The 17,785-nt window shown below is 36.5% G+C and overlaps 1 protein-coding gene across 12 annotated transcripts in view; it reads left to right on the top strand.

Annotated features, from left to right (window-relative positions):
* Window positions 1–17,785, top strand: part of DMD (dystrophin) — a 2,447,064-nt gene that overhangs the window by 124,573 nt on the left and 2,304,706 nt on the right. For 11 of the 12 annotated variants that reach the window (XM_049872851.1, XM_049872858.1, XM_049872860.1 and 8 more), the window contains exon 1: window positions 7,276–7,532. The exons of the other annotated variant lie outside the window; for it this stretch is intronic. Coding sequence is in view for 1 of the 11 variants with exons in the window: in XM_049872852.1 (XP_049728809.1) it covers window positions 7,502–7,532 (31 nt within the window). In the remaining 10 variants the exon portion in view is untranslated. Of the gene's footprint in view, window positions 1–7,275; window positions 7,533–17,785 lie in introns of those variants that run through there. 12 annotated transcript variants of the gene reach the window in all.

A 17,785-nucleotide genomic window follows, 5' to 3' on the forward strand; every position in this document is an offset into this window, starting at 1 on the left:
GGGTATCACACTAGTTCTGAGTATCATTTTAAGACTGATATGGTAGTGCTTTGCTCACATTCTAATAATTATTCATGTGCATAAGCAGCTGCACTCCCCACCACCCCACCACCACCATTTTATGCCATTCTCCATCCTGCTCTTTGCCCTGGGAGGCTTACCTCTTCATCTGTATCGCCAGGGTCTCTTGCACTCTGTCTTTCAGCAAATCAGAAGTCACCAGCAGAAGATCAGTGGAAAGAAGAAAGAGAGGTCAAGACATTTATTTTCCCATTTTCTACTTCCTTACTAAAGTCCTAATACTGATTGTGTTTTTCTATGGCATCTTAGTTATCTAATGCTGCCATAACAGAAATACTACAGGTGGATAGCTTTAACAAAGATAAACTTATTTCCTCACTGTAAAGGAGGCTAAAAGTCCAAATTCAGGGTGTCAGCTCCAGGGGAAGGCTTTCTCCCTCTGTCAACGTTCTCATCAGTCTTCCCTCAGACTAGGAGCTTCTCCATGGAGAGGCCCCAGGTCCAAAGGACACGCTCTGCTCCCGGCGCTGCTTTCTTGGTGGTATGAGGTCCCCCTATCTCTCTGCTCATTTCTCTCTTTTATATCTCAAGAGATTGCCTCAAGACACAATCGAATCTCGTAGATTGATTCCTGCCTCACTAACACAACTGCCAACCATCCTCACTCATTAACATAATAGGGGCAGGACTTACAAAATATAGGAAAATCACGCAATACCAGGAATCATGGTCCAGCCAAATTGATACACACATTTTTAGGTGGACATAATTCAATCCATGACATTCCGCCCTTTGGCCTCCAAAAAAATCACATTCTTGCAACATGGAAAACATATATCCCATCACATCATAGCAAAAGTCTTAACTCCAAGTCCAAAATCCCCCAAAATTCTTCTTCACCTGTAAAATCTGGAATACAAGTTATCTGCTTCCAAAGGTACAATGGCATAACAGGCACAAGCTAGACATTTCCATTACAAATGGGAGAAACTGGAGGAAAAGAAGGGGTAACAGGCATTAAGTAAGTCAGCAGAACACATTACATTAGTTCTCAAGGCTTTGAAAATAATCCTCAGTTCTCTGAGACAATTTACACAGTAGCCCTGCCCTCTATGCTCTAGGTATCGGCTACACTCTCCAGATTCTGAGTGGAGCCCCCTCAGCCCTGGGCTTCAGTTCCACCTTCCAGGCCCACTGGGGCAGCAACTCTGCTCCCTCAGCTTTAGGCACACCATTCTCCTAGGCAATCCAAGTGGTGATTCTACCCTTAGAAACACCAGAGGCCATGGCTCCACCCTTTGAAACCCCTGAGGTCATGGCCATACCTTTTGAGACCGAGGCAGTTCGGCTTCTTGTGTTCCTAGTCTCTTCAGCTTCTGCTTCCTGGTTTCTTTGCCTCTTGGCAAGAAACATACACATATGTTGGCATACACATATATACATACATATATACATATACGTCCCAAGTCCGTGGATCAGGATGGAGGCTTTCTCGATTCATGTAGCTGCAGGGGCTGCTGAGCCCAAGATCAGTAGGTCCGAGGGCAGGGCTCTCACTCATAGGCTGTGAAGATCAATGAATCCCAAAACTGACAGATTAGCTGATAGCTCAAGTCCCAAGAACTGGAGGTCAGAGGAACAGGAGGTAGCCACAAGATCCAGAATATAAGCAGAATGTCTGCTTATATTCAGATGCAGGCCACACGCCCAAGAAAACTCCCGTTCAACTGATTGGCTGTTCACAGCATATTCCATCGTGGGAGTGATCATATATAAACACACTGAGAATCATGGCCCAGCCAAGTTGGCACACAATCTTAACCATCACATGTGGCTACTCTAACATTATTTCCTCTCCTGGGCCCATCAGGCCTGGAGGTGGAGATAACTATCCAATATTGCAACTACGTTGGTGACTTACGACCTGATTTGTTCTTATTGCCCTTCCAACATGTTAGTCCATAGTTCTTTCAGTAATTATTTTCTGTTAAATGCTTTTGAATCTGCCACCTATTTCCTGCCAGAACGTTGACTAATACAACATACAAAATGAAATTACTAAACTATATTACTTATTCTCAGCTCACTGATATCAATGTCTTTACTTTTGTACTCATAATACCTTTGTTTTATTCAGAAATATTTAATTGCCTTCATTCGTTCCTATACATTTAGCTTCTAAAATGGTTGAGAATCAATATAGTTTACCATTATTTTCACAACACAGATAGGTTAGTTTTGAGTTTTACTTACATTTAGTAAGTCACTGACTGTTCTTTGTCTTAATTCTATATGAAGTACTTACATGTAGCACCTGGTCTTGAAAACAGTTTTTTGCAAGTTTCATGGAATTCATTGTCTATAGAAATGTGAGTTCAGATGTGCTCTCATTTTCTTGGGTTGTAGCTCTTTTTTTTGTCCAGTGCGGGGAAGGAGGAATCTGAAAGCATATGAATGAACTAAAAAGGTCCCAGATATCAGTTTACTATTTTTAATGGTAATTTTTAAAAATGCCAATGCAAATTTAAATCATGCACACAAAAAAAGAGAGGGAAAATAAAAAGAAACAGGTAACAACACGGGCTGTAAAGAACCTGGATTTCCATCTCTAACTGGCTGTACAAAACAGCAGCCCTACCTCCAGCTTCCACTAGAGCAGTGTTAGAAAATGCAAGCAAAAACACAAGGTTTAAGTAAGATCCAAAGTCTCATGATAGAATACCCAAGATTTCCAGGTTTCAATCAAAAACCTCTTATCAAATCAGGAAATAAAAAAATTACAACTTGAATAATAAATGGCAATCAACAAGTCACCAACACCTAAATGACACGGATGATAGAATTACCTGGCAAGGATATTAAAGCAGCCACCATAAAAAAAAAAAAAAATGCCTCAACAAGCAATTACAAGCATGCTTGAAACAAATTAAAAAAAAGTTTCTGAAAAGAAATAGATGATATAAAGAAGAACCAAATAAAATTTTGGACCTGAAAAATGCAATAAATCAAAATAAAATTTTACACACGGTCTCAACAACAGAGTCGATGGGATAGAAAAAAAAGTCCTGGAGGAAAGAAAAATAGAAATTTCCCAATTTCAGCAAGAAAGAAAATAGACTAACATAAGTGAGCAGATCTCAGGGACATGTGAGACTTTAACAGAAGAGCTAAGATTCATGTCATCAGATTTTTGAAAGGAGAGAAAAAAGAGGGTGGTGCTGAACAAGTGCTTGAAGAGATAGTGGCCTTAGAAACCCAAAGAAATCCATGCCTGCACACATTACAGTCAAACTTCGGAAAACTAATGATAAATTAAAAAAAATCTTGAAACCAGTGAAAGAGAAATGACAGTTTATCAATACGGGGAAAAAATTCAAATGACAGCAAATTTCTTACGAGAAACCGTGGAGACCAGATTGAAGTGACACAATATTTTTTCATGTGATGAAAGAAAAGAACTGTCAACTACCAGAAAATAGAAGAGAAGGAAATACTTCCAAATACACTTTACAAGGCCAGCAATACTCTGATACCAAAACCGGCACACCGAGAAAACCAAACCCATTCCCATATGGTTGATTCCGACTCATGGCAACCCTATAGGACAGAATAGAACTGCCGCATATGGTTTCCAAGGAGCACCTGGTGGGTTCGAACTGCCGACCTTTTGGTTAGCAGCCATAGCTCTTAACCACTGTGCCCCCAGAGTTTCCAAAACCAGCACAGTATCCCCTCCTCAAAAAAAAAAAAAGGAAAGGGAAAAGAAAAATACAGACCAATGCCCCTCATGAATGTAGGTCCAAAATCCTTAACAAAATTTGATCCATCATATTAACAGGCTAAAGAAGAACAATCACATGATCCTATGAATTGATGCAGGGAAAAAATAAAAGCATTTGACAAAATTCAGCACCTTTTCATGATAAAAACTCTCAGAAAACTAGGAATAGAAGAGGACTTCCTCAACTTGGTAAGAACACCTACAAAAAATTCCTGTAGCTAACATCATATTTAATGGTGAAAGATTGAATGCTTTCTCCCTAATACTGGGATCCTGAAAGAAATCAAAGAACTACATAAATGGAGATAGAATACCATGTTCATGGATTGGAAGACTTAACATAGTAAAGATATCAATTTTTTTTAATTTAATGAAATTCCTATCAAAATCCCAACAAGAATTTTTGTATATACAGACAAGCACCAAATTGCCTAAATCGTAATTGTCTTTTTTTTTTTTTCCTGGCCTGAGTGCCTATAAAGTAGCCCATAAACTAGCAAATAATTCAATTGGATTTAAGTAAAAAGAAAATTTTAAAAACATCTTAGAAATATATGACTTTACAGAAGGTGCAACATTTCAACAAGTATGAATCACTGTGGAGAAGGGTGGCATAAATGACCACCAAATGATTTTTCCCAAATCAATAAAGTTGTGAACTTTAAATAAATATCAGACGTGTTTCTTTCCAGACTATTATCCTGTGAAACTGCATTCATCTTAATGCTTAAAAATACCTTAAATAGTTTGTTATGGGGGGGGGGGAGAATAACCCACTCCCTTCCCGATTTCTCTAAAATAATGCTGTCTTAGCTAGAGCTGCTGTAACAGAAATACCCCAAGTGGATGGCTTTAACAAAGAGAAATTTATTCTCTCATACTCTGGTAGGCTACAAGTCCAAATTCAGGGTGTCAGTTCCAGCGGAAGGCCTTCTCTCTCCGTCACCTCTGGAGGAAGGTCCTTGTCCTCAATCTTCCCATGGTTGAGGAGCTTCTCAGGTGTAGTGACCCTAGGCCCAAAGGATGCACTCTGCTCTTGGTGCTGCTTTCTTGGTGGTATGAGGTCCCCAACTCTCTGCTTGCTTCCCTTTCCTTTTATCTCTTGAGAGATGAAAGGTGGTGCAGGCCACACCCCAGGGAAACTCCCTTTACCTTGGATCAGGGAGGTGACCTGAGTAAGGGTGGTGTTACAATCCTACCCTAATCCTCTCAACATAAAATTACAATCACAAAATGGAGGACACACAATACTGGGAATCATGGCCTAACCAAGTTGATATACACATTTTTGGGGGGACACAATTCAATCCATGACAAATGCCTTTAGGGATTTTCGTTAAGATTTTATTCCTTGTTCACTTTTAAGTTTAGCACACTTGGCTCTTCCTAGTTAATTTGTTGTTTACTTTATGATATAGGGATTACTGGTAATATTGGAATACAAGTAAGGTCTAGTCTTCATTTTACGACATGGATCATAAAACTGTAGGCTAAAGAGTAATTTAAAAGAACATGCTGATGCGATGCATTACTTTAATATAATAGAAATATGCTTTGCGTTTTTGAAAAATTATAGGTCTCTGTAAATTACTCTATAAACAATTATAACCTTATCATTTAAAATTATTTCGACATCATACACATACAGTGTATGTTTAGTTATAGATAATATTTTAATGTGCTTCTTTTTCAATTCTGTCCCCAAACATTTGTTTTATGAATGAATAAAAATGGTTGCTTATATGCATATTTAGACAACCACACTAAGGAGTGGAAATAAGGTGACCTATGGATAGGAACATTTTAAATCTGTTTTTGGCTAATGGCAATTTAAATAACCTTAAATTTAAAAATTAGGCTTTTTGTTTTACTGGCAGTCACTGATTACAAGTGAGTTTCGTTCCTAAGCCTGTCTTTAAGTCAAATTTATACCTTAAGACAGAACAGTTAGGTACAGTTGCTATCTAATTTCAGCTAGCAGATGTTTGTCAGTATATAATGTATCTTTCTATGCATAAAAAACATTAAAGAAATACTTCCAGATACACTAAAATATCTTTAACGTAATAATATAGTAATAATAATGTTTTGATGTGTGTCACAAAGTAGTACCATTTGTTATTATAAAGCATTGTAGGTACATCATAGGCTTTACAGGGCTTGGTTTGTAACTACATGTTGTACGTAAGTCAGATGTTCGTAATCCAGGGACAACCTATATAAAAGTTTTGTTGGGGAAAATGGAAATATTATTATGATGATATTCTTATCATCATAATAATATTTGATATTATTTGGTAAATATTTGATAATATTTATAATATTTGGTAAATATCTTAATATATCAATTTTTTCTATAATTTATTTCTGTGCCAAGCAATTGAATGTTTGTCATAGAAAAATGAGTGCATCGCTTTAATAATGGTACTAGAGAAACACCGGATCAACGGCAGCTAACAATAACAACAACAACAAAAAACAACACTCAAATAATTTTGGCAGGGATTAGTATAATCAAAAATAATATCTTTCAAAAAAAGTCACTAATGTTTTCTATAAATATTGCATGTACCTGTCTCATTAAACAATAATAATAAAGAAAAAGAAGCAGCTTTGTATTGGCAACGAACGATTTACAAGCATCCTGAATGACAGGTTAAAACTGTGCTCGTTTAACACAAAAGGAAACCTCTGTTGTGAGCCACTAAATAATTGATCTTTAACTTAATGTCTAAGAGAATGGTGTTTTAATAATTGTCACCAAAGAAACTGAAGAAAGAGTAATTTGTTTGTAAAGAAGTTGTATCATAACCTGCAACTGGGATTTCTTCGTTCCATTGTAAGAGTGCTCTTTATTTTAGCAGAAAACTAGTCCTGGGAGACCTACATACATTCTGCGTTCAGAGATCAGCTGCCACATTCGTCTGTTGCTTTTCTTATTCAGATTGTTGGGATCATCAATACATGGCTTTTGATTAGTTCCCAACGGTAGAAATTACCTTTTGTAGACACTGGATGTATAACAAATGCATAGATTATTCCAGGCATTTCTTTTTGTGTCAGTAGAGTGAAATTTTTAGTGTTGTTCAGAAATGGGGGCGGGAGGGGGGGGGAGACATTAAAAATCAGTTCTAGATCAGGCTATTCTGCTCTGTTATTTTATAAAACTGCATAAAAAAAAGTCACAGAAAATACTGTTACATTTTTGTAATGTGCAGTTTTTGTGTTGAGAAGTCTTGGAGAACAAGTTCTCTGTCCACTATGCTGTTCTGGTTTGGATATTAACCAGAATACAGTTGAACGTTATTTGAATTCACAGGACTTGCCATGCTGGAAGAACAACCTTATATGTAGTGTCCATGGGCAGTCCTATTATGGGAAACCAACTTGAGGGAAAGGCGGGTCACTTGCTTCTGCGCAGGTCCTGGAATTTGAAGTATCCAGAGGCCTCTACAGAATTCTGGCACCAGTCACTATGTTGACTCACTCAGTGTTGGGATCACTCACTTTTCCCCTACAGGGCTCAGATCTTGGAGGCAATTACCTTCAGAGAGAAACGGATAGGAAAACTGAAGTATTTTTTTAAGGCTCCAGAAGTTTATTGGTTTCTCATCATTCCTAAGCCTACTCGAGCAATAAAGTTGGAAGAAATTTTTACCAAGATATTTATCGCTGCCCTGATATATACTTATTTTCCAAATGCTTTGGTGGGAAGAAGTAGAGGACTGTTGTAAGTACAAAGTAACTAAAAATATCTTTTGCCATGGCTTAACATTTAGTTTGTGACAAGCTCACTGATGAGGCAAATTGATTTTAAATTAGTATAGTAGTCTGTGAATAAGCATAAATGTTGTCTTATATATACTGTACATAGCCATATATGTGAAGGTGTACATACCTCTCATTGAGAAAACTTTTCAACAGAAAGGAGGTAGAATTCAAAATGTTTTCTTTGCAAATTGCACCTAACACATCTTTCTTATTTTAAGAAGCTCCTAAAATAATAGAATAAGCATCACTGCTTTGAGTGCTTGTAACAGACCGCTTTGATTGCTGTGAAATAGTTTGTGTCTCTGAGTTATTATCCTGATGATTTTGATACTTCTGTATTTAGTAATGCTTACATGTAATATTATATATTACATGTTGGGTAGTGACCTGACATATCTTCTTCATGAACTAATTGTTGTATGGGAATGAGGTGGGGACCTCGAGGTTAGAAAATTGTATCTGGCAGATCAGAGGAGAAAAAAAATAAAGAATACAATGAATTGTAATAGAGAAATGGAGGTTGGGAAAAGTATTGATAAAGATTTAAATAGAAGCTCCCTTCTCATATTACATTTAGTATTATGAACGTTCTTTTCTGTAGCATTTCATGAGAATTCTTTCAAATGCTGATATGATCTGTATTGCCAAATGACCATGTACTCTGTTTCTTGGGAAAACAACATAAAGGTGAAGGACTTCCAATCATATTTTGCAGTAAAGTTACCAAAGTCAGTTCATTGTTTCATGTTTATGACGGCCTAGCTCTATAGTCAGGCTTTTATTTAAAATACAACATTTATGTTTATTTTTAAGGAAGTCACGATGACTTCTGCCAAATTTAGAAATTAACTACGGTGAAAATAGGATATAAAAATAATATATGGTGAGAACAGTGTGTCCCAAAGAGGTGGATGAAGGACACATCTTTTTTTTTTTCTTTTTTTCTATCTCTGACTTGTGGATTCCAGTCACTCTAAAATAGGTACAAGAGCAACACCCATAATTAAGAATGAAAAAGTAAATCTCTCTAAGTAAGTAACTCTTCACAGCTTCTGGTGAAATAGAACAGAAGTTTTACCCTTGGGAAAGATTTCTAGGAATAAATTACTATTGTTTACTGGTTTGTATTAGCTGCTCCCAGGTCTCGTAGTGGAGCATTTACTGATATTTTTACCTTATTTTAGAAATTAATTTGATGAGCATCAGTGTTGCTTTCTGACTGAAAATCATTCACTTACTACAATGACAAAAACATATAACATATATTCGTTCTTTGTGTGTGCTTTTTGTGTCTATATATGTAGCCATGCATACACATACTTTCATATACCTGTGTGTAAGCCAATTCTAAAAGAAAAGCAAAGAGACAATTCTGGAATGAAGCAAGGCCAACCTACTCTCTGTTTTGTCATAGATATTTAAATATCTTTTTAATGTCTTAATTCGAATTTAAGAAAGCTAACCTTTTGGGAACATACCCTGTACGACTTTATTATAGTGAATTTTAAAATCAGCAGGTAATGCTTATGCTACATGATAGTGGGTTTGTTAAGAGAAAATGGACACATTCACAGGGCTATATTTCACATTAAATTTTACCAGTTGACAACATACTACTATTTTGATGTATTTGCATGTGAGTCCAGTTTGAACAACAACAACAAAAAAAATGCCTTGGTTTGAAAATTCAGAAGGATACAATTACATTTCATTTGGTTATTTTTAAACCAAAATAGTTACACTTTAACAGAGGAGATCACTATATTAACAGAAATACTGTTTACTTTTGAGGATTGCTCAATAATTCATTGACAAGGATTATATGTGTAATTCTTTGCATGTGTACATTTCATTCATTTTTTTAAAATGCTGTAAATTATCTTAGAACCAGAGCCCATTGCCATGGAGTCGATTCCGACTCACAGAGACACTATAGGACAGAGTAGAGCTGCCCCATAGGGTTTCCAAGAAGCACCTGGTGGATTCGAACTGCTGATCTTTTGGTTAGCAGCCATCGCTCTTAACCACTACACCTACGTTTCCAAATTATCTTGAAGTCTAATAAAATCCTATTTTAAAATTTAATTTGCAAAGTCTTTTAAGGGCATCTTACCACTATGAAAAAGAGGTTGCTGATCTAAATAGATTGTATACTTTTTAATTTAATAAGAAGCTTTTAGTGTCTCTTACATGGCATAACATTATGAAAAATAGAGAATGTCATGTAGATATTCATCTAAACTAAAATAAAAAAAATACATAAAACACCTGCAAAGTGTTTTTTACAAATTTAACTTACGTAAGAAAAAAAAGTTATTGGTTGACACTATTCTAGCTAGACAATACTGAAATATAGATTCACGAGTTGGGCAGGGATACTTAATAGAGCTTTTTCTTTAGTCTTGAAGTGCTGTATTCATTTGAAATTCTTGCACGCTAAGCCACTTGCTACATGTGAAACAAATTGCCAAGTTCTTAACCACTTGTGTGGTTTAATAAAAGAGATTAAAATCTTTGTCGTCTTCGAAAAGTCAGGTGTTTTATTTTTAATTTTATTATATTTCTTTCATCATGGCTTTATCTCATGAGTAAAACAAAGTGATTTTCCAAACTTTCTGTCTCCTTCTACCTTGTGCTGTATTATTTCCCTAACTTAATAAAAACAATTTATCATATTTTTCATTAAACTATTCCTTATTCCATTGTAAAGACAGCAAACATGGTATTTGTGTGAGTATGCCTAGATACACACGATACAGACACATTTAAGTGACAAGGTACTAAGTTCCTTGAGAGGTTAAGTGAAAATTAATTGGAAATTAATCTTTCTTTAAAGAAAGGTTTTTTTTTTGTCCATGTTTGTTATTTTCTGTCTTAAACATGCATTACTTTTTAAGAAATTAATAAATAAGACTAATGTATATCTCCTGTCCCACAAAGCAAAACAAACCATGAAGGAAGGAGCGGATACAGGTTTTATGGGGTTTGAAGTTATACAATTGGTGGGGGCTTTTAAGAGAAATAATATGAAATTATGAATACAAAATTAGGTAGGCCCTTGGGAGTGGCCCATGAAAGTAAATGACTTCACAGCTTAAACTTTATCGGTTTCATGGAAAATTACCTCTGTATGCAGAGATTCTTTGTGGTTGAATCTTTTCCCAATTACATTTGAAAATAAAGTTGATGCTAGTTATATTTCTTTAAAGCATATATTATTCCTCAAAGACAACCTTTTATTTAATGCAGATTAGAGAGTTTAAAGAATGTAAAATGGTAAGAATTTGACATTTCTGCCTTTCATTCTGAAAAGATACATTGATTAAAGTGATTTCCAACTCAGTTCATGGAGGCGGTACAGTTATTTCAGATATACAGGGTATGTAACTCGAAGGCAAGCCAAATCACAATGACAAGGAATAGTGAAGAACTTGGTTTGTTTTTATACAGTACATTCAGATTTTGATTGGATTGAGAGGGAGGCAATGGTTTTCTTACAAAGCCCTGCTAGAGTCCTATGAGGTTTGTGTTCTGTTATCAAGGCAGTTGGTTCATATTGGAACATTTTGTTGGGAAGGTCACGGGTTGCAGTATTCAACCAAGTTACATAGTAGAAAATATGGAAATGTTTTTCTTTGGAGAGGAGCCCTGGTGATGCAGTGATTAAAGCGCTCAGCCGCTAACCTAAAGGTTTGAACCCACCAGAAGCTCCATGGAAGAAAGATGTGGCAGTCTGCTTCTGTAAAGATTTACAGCCTTGGAAACCTTTTTGGGGCAGTTCTGTTCTGTCCTATGGGGTCACTATGAGTTGGAATCAACTCAAAGACAGTGGGTTTGGTTTTGGGTTTCTTTAGGGAGTTTGCTCCATGCAGTACACAGATCTTCAAAAAACAAACAAGCAAGCAAGCACTGTGTGGTCTTCATCTTTCCTCCATCTGAAAACATCTCTTAAACTTTTTTGGAGGTTCACTCCATAAAATACTGATAGAGTAATACTTCCTAATAGATATTTGGAGTCCTAAAGTTCAATTTTAATACACATATGAAAGTTAATGTAACAATGCTGTATCATAGCTTATTACTTGGTACCTGGCCAACCCTAAAGGGTTTTTTTTTTTTTTACTTATGTCCCACAGAGAGTGATGACTAAAGGCTGTCTGTTTGTAAAATTTCAATTTTTATTTAGTACAAAAAAAGGAATAAATATTTCAGAAATTCTGAATAGCCTTACTATTTGTGACTCACTCATATGCAAACTGTAGTTTGAAGCTTAAGGGCTAAAATATTTAATTATTTTTCAAAAATTTATAGTAGGAAAATCTTGTCCCCCCCCCCCCCCAGCAAATATTATAGCACATTATAATATTGAACGTGCCATTTCAAACCAGGTGTATTCCCTGGAGATTCTAACACAGTCTAACTCCCAGGGTCATGATCTTTCTCTTTCTCCATTCAAGATTACTGTCCTGAATATGACCAAAAAAATCCATCTGACTCCAGTGTTTTAGAGGTACCTGTATTTCTGAATAATAATTCTGATAGGGAGCAGGTAGATGGGGTGAGGAAAGAAAATCCCTGCTGGCTCAAGCTTAAAAGAGTCCTCATCCCATGGATATACAACCAGGCTTTGAACTGGACTGAACCGGTTGCCAGGAAGATGTACTTAAGAATCACCTAGGGATCTCGTTAAATGTAGACTCGGATTCAGTATATCTGGAATGGGAATGCAGATTTTCAGCAGGAGACTTGTTAGAACTTTCAGCAGGCTTTGAACCAGAATGGACAGGTTTGAAGCCTTGCACACAATTTCCATCTCATGACCACTAACAAAACCATAGCTCTCCCATAACAGACATCTTCCATGTAGTCTACCATTTTAATAAATAATTTCCATTCAGCTGTGTACTAAATCTTTATGTAAATTTGACATGGCTCGTACAAAATATCTAGGGATAGCAAAGGGTGAGGGAATACAAAGAACCATTTTCTAGGCTCCTATGATCCCTATAGGAAACCCTGGTGGCATAGTGGTTAAGAGCTACAACTGCTAACCAAAAGGTTAGCAGTTCAAATCCACCAGGCGCCCCTTGGAAACTCTATGGGGCAGTTCTACTCTGTCCAATAGGTGATATTGATATTGCATAGTGAATATAATGCTATTAAGCCTTGAGAAAACAAGTGTTTCTAGCAGTCTGGATTGAGTTCGGAAATTCCTTCTTGGTTACCTTTATTATCCTTTGTCTTCTCCTTCAGTGCCTCGCTTTCACTCATTGTTACGCACCCCATATTTCACTCAGGGGGAGTGGGAGGATATTGGCAATCATCTTTTAACTCTATTGGAATAGTCCTTTCTCTGCCATATTGATAAAATGTTGCTACTTTTGTTGTTTTCACTGTTCTAAAAGGAGTCTTCCATAACTTTTAATTTTAATAGTTTGATTTCATATATATTTAAAGATATAATTTTAATTAATTAAAAATGTTGGGGAATCGGTTTTTCTCATAAGTCAATTTTGAAATTTGAGATCCGTTTGAGCAAGTTAAAATTTTTGGATGCTATTATATTACTCTTTTTTTTTTTTCATATTACTGTTAAAATCATCTGAGGAAAAGCTTTGCTTTTATTATTATTCAATTTATTTTATTTACTTATTTTGATAGAGAATTGAGTTGATTTTTAAAATAGAAGAAATATTAAAATGCATTATTAAGCCATGCAATATAGTTAGAATGGGTTTTAAAGAGAGTTAGTGCAATTTTTAAAACACTTTCAAAAATCAGATGTTTGAAATGTCATGTATTTAGTTCTACTCTTAATAAATACTAAACGAGTACATGGTCGTAGCAACAATGATGAATTTACACATGTCAAAATAACATGCCTTTTGTCAATATATCCTTAAATTTAGATGTTTTTTCTCTCTGTCATCTTGAAAATTTTTATTTGTAAAAAAGGCTAGTATTAATTGAGCACAATTAGCATTATAGCGTCGCAGGTTATGCCTAATTATGGGCAGAGAAAAGAGTTACTGTTTAAATGTTTTCACCCTCTCTGTGGCTTTTTGTTTTGTTTTAAATTGCTTCCCTCTCCGCCCCCCTTTTTGTCTAAGACTGTCATAGAATCAGGACTATAAAAGGGCATAAACTTCAGTAGCTTTTTGCGCATTCCTGGCACTCATCTTTATTTGCACACAACTTGTCTCCTCCTTTATCAGATTACAGCAGCAATACTACCTTAGCCTGAGCTAAATGCTGACTTAAAGGGCACAGGAGTCAGCACACTGTTACAGGGCGGATTTTAGCCTTGGATACTCTGTGAGGTCAAATTAAAGAAATAAGAGAAAAATCATGGACTCAGAACTGCCCAAGTAGTTTCATGAAAGCCAAGTTGAGTAAGTGATTTTTATGTTGATGGTCAAGAAGGCAGTGTTAGAGATAATTTGGTGACTAAGTGGGTAAAATAATTATCCAAGTAGTTGGGAAAGTGATAAAATTATCTGTGAAAGTAGTGAATGAATCCCACTGGCTCCCGTATATTGGAGGGAAAAGGGGGCACTTGGCGATTAGACGCGAAACGGTGTGACCAGATGCAAGCAATGCTGGCATGTAGGTGGTTAACTGAAAGAGCTCATGGGAAGCTCAGACAGCTGAGGAATCCTGATTTAGTAGAGGCTGAAGGGCAGGGCAGGAGCCATGTGAACAGCTGCTGAAGAGCTAGAGGATTCCTTCAGATTAGGTGTCCACACCCTGTCTCTAATGGGCTGTGTCAGAGAGCACCAAGTGTTGTCACAGAGGTTCACTTAGATCAAGCCTATGGACTTTACAGTGTTCTACTTTAAATGTCTGAAAATAGGTTTCCTCTCAAAATAAATCCAGAAAGGAAAGTGTCAAAAGAAGGGGTTCCACAAAAGTTTGTATTGTGTGGATTTGGGTGACCATCGTTGAAAGAAGAAATTTACACCTTGCGATTTATCACCCATTCATTAATTTATTCATTTAACAAATATATATTGAGTGCCTACATTCTGTCTTGCACTACGCTATGCTCTGGAGACACTGTTCTGAACAAGTGAACTCATGGAGATTAGAATAAATGGGAGGATGTGCATATTAAATAAATAAGCATGGAAACACTATTTAAACTGCGTTTGGGATAAGGGCTATGGAAAAAAGCACAAGTTGTTATAAGAATGTATAAGAGTGTGACCTAAACTAGTCTTAGAAATCAAGGAGGGTTGCCTAAGGGAATGATATTCAACGTAAGAGAAAGAAGAATGAGGGAGGGGATTGCTAAAGAGAGAGGAGAGAAGAAAAAAATACTCCAGTCAGGGGGAGCAGCATGTGTGAAGGTGGAGCTTACTATGAAGAGAGAAGTAGAGAAGATCAGCTTTTCTATAGTATAGTGAGTGAGGGAAAGAGTGGAACCAGCATGCAGCTAAAGCAGCAGGCTGGTGTCTAAACTCAAAGCCTTGGAGGTCATGTGGATGCTCTTTGTCTTTGTAGTAAGATCAGTGGGCAGTCTTTTAAGGGTTTGAGGTACAGAAGTGATATGGACATATTTATGATATTGACATATTTATGTTTTTAATAATATAGCTCCATTTTAAAGAAGGAATTAGAAGGTGTTAAGGGTAGGTGAAGGGCTATCAGTTCTGAAGCTATTGTTGGAACTTCTCCGGGTGGGAGAAGAAGGTGATATGGGCTACAATAGTGATAGTAGGTATGAATGAAGTAGATCAATTCAAGGTTTATTTCTGAGATTGAATCAGAGGGAATTGATACTGAATTGGATGTGGTTACTTCTATGACACATAGAATTGGGTGGATAACAGTGCCATTTACTAAGGAAAACATTGGAAGGGAAGCTGGAAGGATGGGAAGTGTTGGAGGTATAGATGATGGGTTTTTATTTTGTTCATTGTTATTGTTTTTATGGAGTATGTGGGTACTCTGGATGTGGGGTCTGAAGCCTAAGAGAGAACACATGATTGGGAATTTAAATGTGTGAGCCATGGACTAGATGAGACCAGCTAGGAAGATCATTGAGTGAGAAGAGAAGAAGGTTAAGAATTCAACAAGGAAGATAAAAGCACTCCCAAAAAAAAAAAAAAATCAAAAGCATCTACACGGAGTAGAGTGATGAAAGACTAAGGAAAAAAATATTTCTGTACAGAGGGATGTTCTTTTCAATCTCCACATTAATGACTTTGTGAATGAGAATCTCACTTGCAGCCCCAAGTGTCTTGGTTTCCACAGCCTCTGCCATCTCTTTACCCCTAATTTCTTCTCCCATATTGCTATTTCTGTGAGATATCACCAAAATGTTGCCTTAGTAGAAAAGCTTCAATAAATATTTAAATTGTGTAATGTATTCAGCTTTTTTCCTGTACTCTGCACTTCCTAAAAATACCTTCTTTGGAAACCCCATTTGAACTGACTACTGTATAATGAAATGAGCCTTCAGTGTAAAACATTTATCATAGCTGAATTTCAATAGCTCAGTTGGAGTTGTTAAGCAATATGAAGAATCATCCTTTAGAGAATACAGAATTGCATAGACAAGACAAGGTAAGTTTACACTTTATTCAATGCTATTTTAGTTAATATAGATGCTTATTGGAGAAATGTCTAAAATTTCTTGAGAACCATTAGTAAAATTGATTAGTCATAAATCTGCAAAAATGGTAAAAAAGAAAATAACTCAGAAAACATATTGACAATTTAGTTTAAATAAAACCAGAATTATACTGAAGGGATGGAAGGCATTTGCGTAACTGAAGTTTAGTCCTGAATGAGTGTTATATACTTATCAGTTAGCTTTGGGGGGAAGAAGGACTAGATAGAATATTAATATGATATTAAGCAACTATTTTACTCTTTGTTTTTTTCTTGCTTGTAACTAAGCATTGTTGAATGCCTGCTGTGTTTATGAGTCTACAAATCTCTAAGTCAAAGAACACATATACGCATGTACCTATAGCAATGGGTTCTGGTTTTGGATGGAGCCCTGGTGGCCCAGTGGTTGAGAGCTTGGATGCTGAACAAAATTTTGGCAGTTCAAATCCACCAGACTCTCCTGGGAAACGTATGGGCAGTTTTACTTTTGTTTTTATAAGGTTGCTATGAGTTGGAATTGACTTAATGGCAATGGGTTTGATTTTGGTTTATAACTACTATAATATGCCAAGAGAGTTATAAAGCATGGTACAAAGCAACCATAAATGTTTACTTACGGATGGTGTGATTATAGAAGTCTTCACTGAAGACCCCACCTTTATAAAGAGACCTTAGACTTTGGGCATATGGAGATGGGAATTAGAGAAGGAGTGAAAGAAGCAGTAATGCAAAGACAAGGATTAATAAGACATTGATCTACCCTACATACACAGTTATCGACAGTGCTTAGTATGGAAATAGCACTATTCTTGTTGTTGCTGTTGTGCCCTCATGGTGACCTTATGTCCAACAGAACAAAACATTGCCTGGCCCTGTGTCATCCTCATGATGGCTGGCATGTTCAAGTCTAGTATTGGGGCTACTGTGCCAACCCATCCGACCAAGGGTCTCCTACCCCCTTGTTGGCCCTTCACCCCACCAAACATGATGTCTTCCACCAGCAATTGATCTCTCCTGATGACATGTCCAAAGCAAGCAAGTCAGGCAATATTCTGTTTTGATTCCTAAGGTTTTCATTAGCTAATTTTCAGAATTATATCACCAGGCCTTTCTTCCTAGTCCCTCTTAGCCTGAAAGTTCCTCTGAAACCTGTCCACCTGGTATTTAAATATAAGTGGCATAGCTTCCAGCATCATAGCAACATGCAAGCCACCACAGTAGGACAAACTTACAGATGGGTGGTGGAGCACTAGTCTAGATTTGCCTCATGTTTAAAGATGATACCTAGCATTTATCAAAACTTTACTAAGTGTCAGGTACTATTCTGAGCACTTCATAACGCATCTCAGTTAATTCTCAAAATAACTCTAGGAGGTAGGGAAATATTATCATCCATATCTAACAGATGAAGATACTTAGGTACTGGGAGGTTTAGTAATTTATTTAAGGTAGCTCAGCTGGTACGTGGTAGGGTTAGTATTTGAAGTGTGGCAGATGGATTCCAGGCTCTTCACCAGCTGGCTGTCACAATCTCTCAGATTTTGATATGCAGAGAATTTGGTCTGTCCGAACTCTAGAAAGGATAGGATAAAACAT

This window comes from Elephas maximus, chromosome X (assembly GCF_024166365.1).
Source record: "Elephas maximus indicus isolate mEleMax1 chromosome X, mEleMax1 primary haplotype, whole genome shotgun sequence".
In the NCBI taxonomy this organism is placed as follows: Eukaryota; Metazoa; Chordata; class Mammalia; order Proboscidea; family Elephantidae; genus Elephas; species Elephas maximus.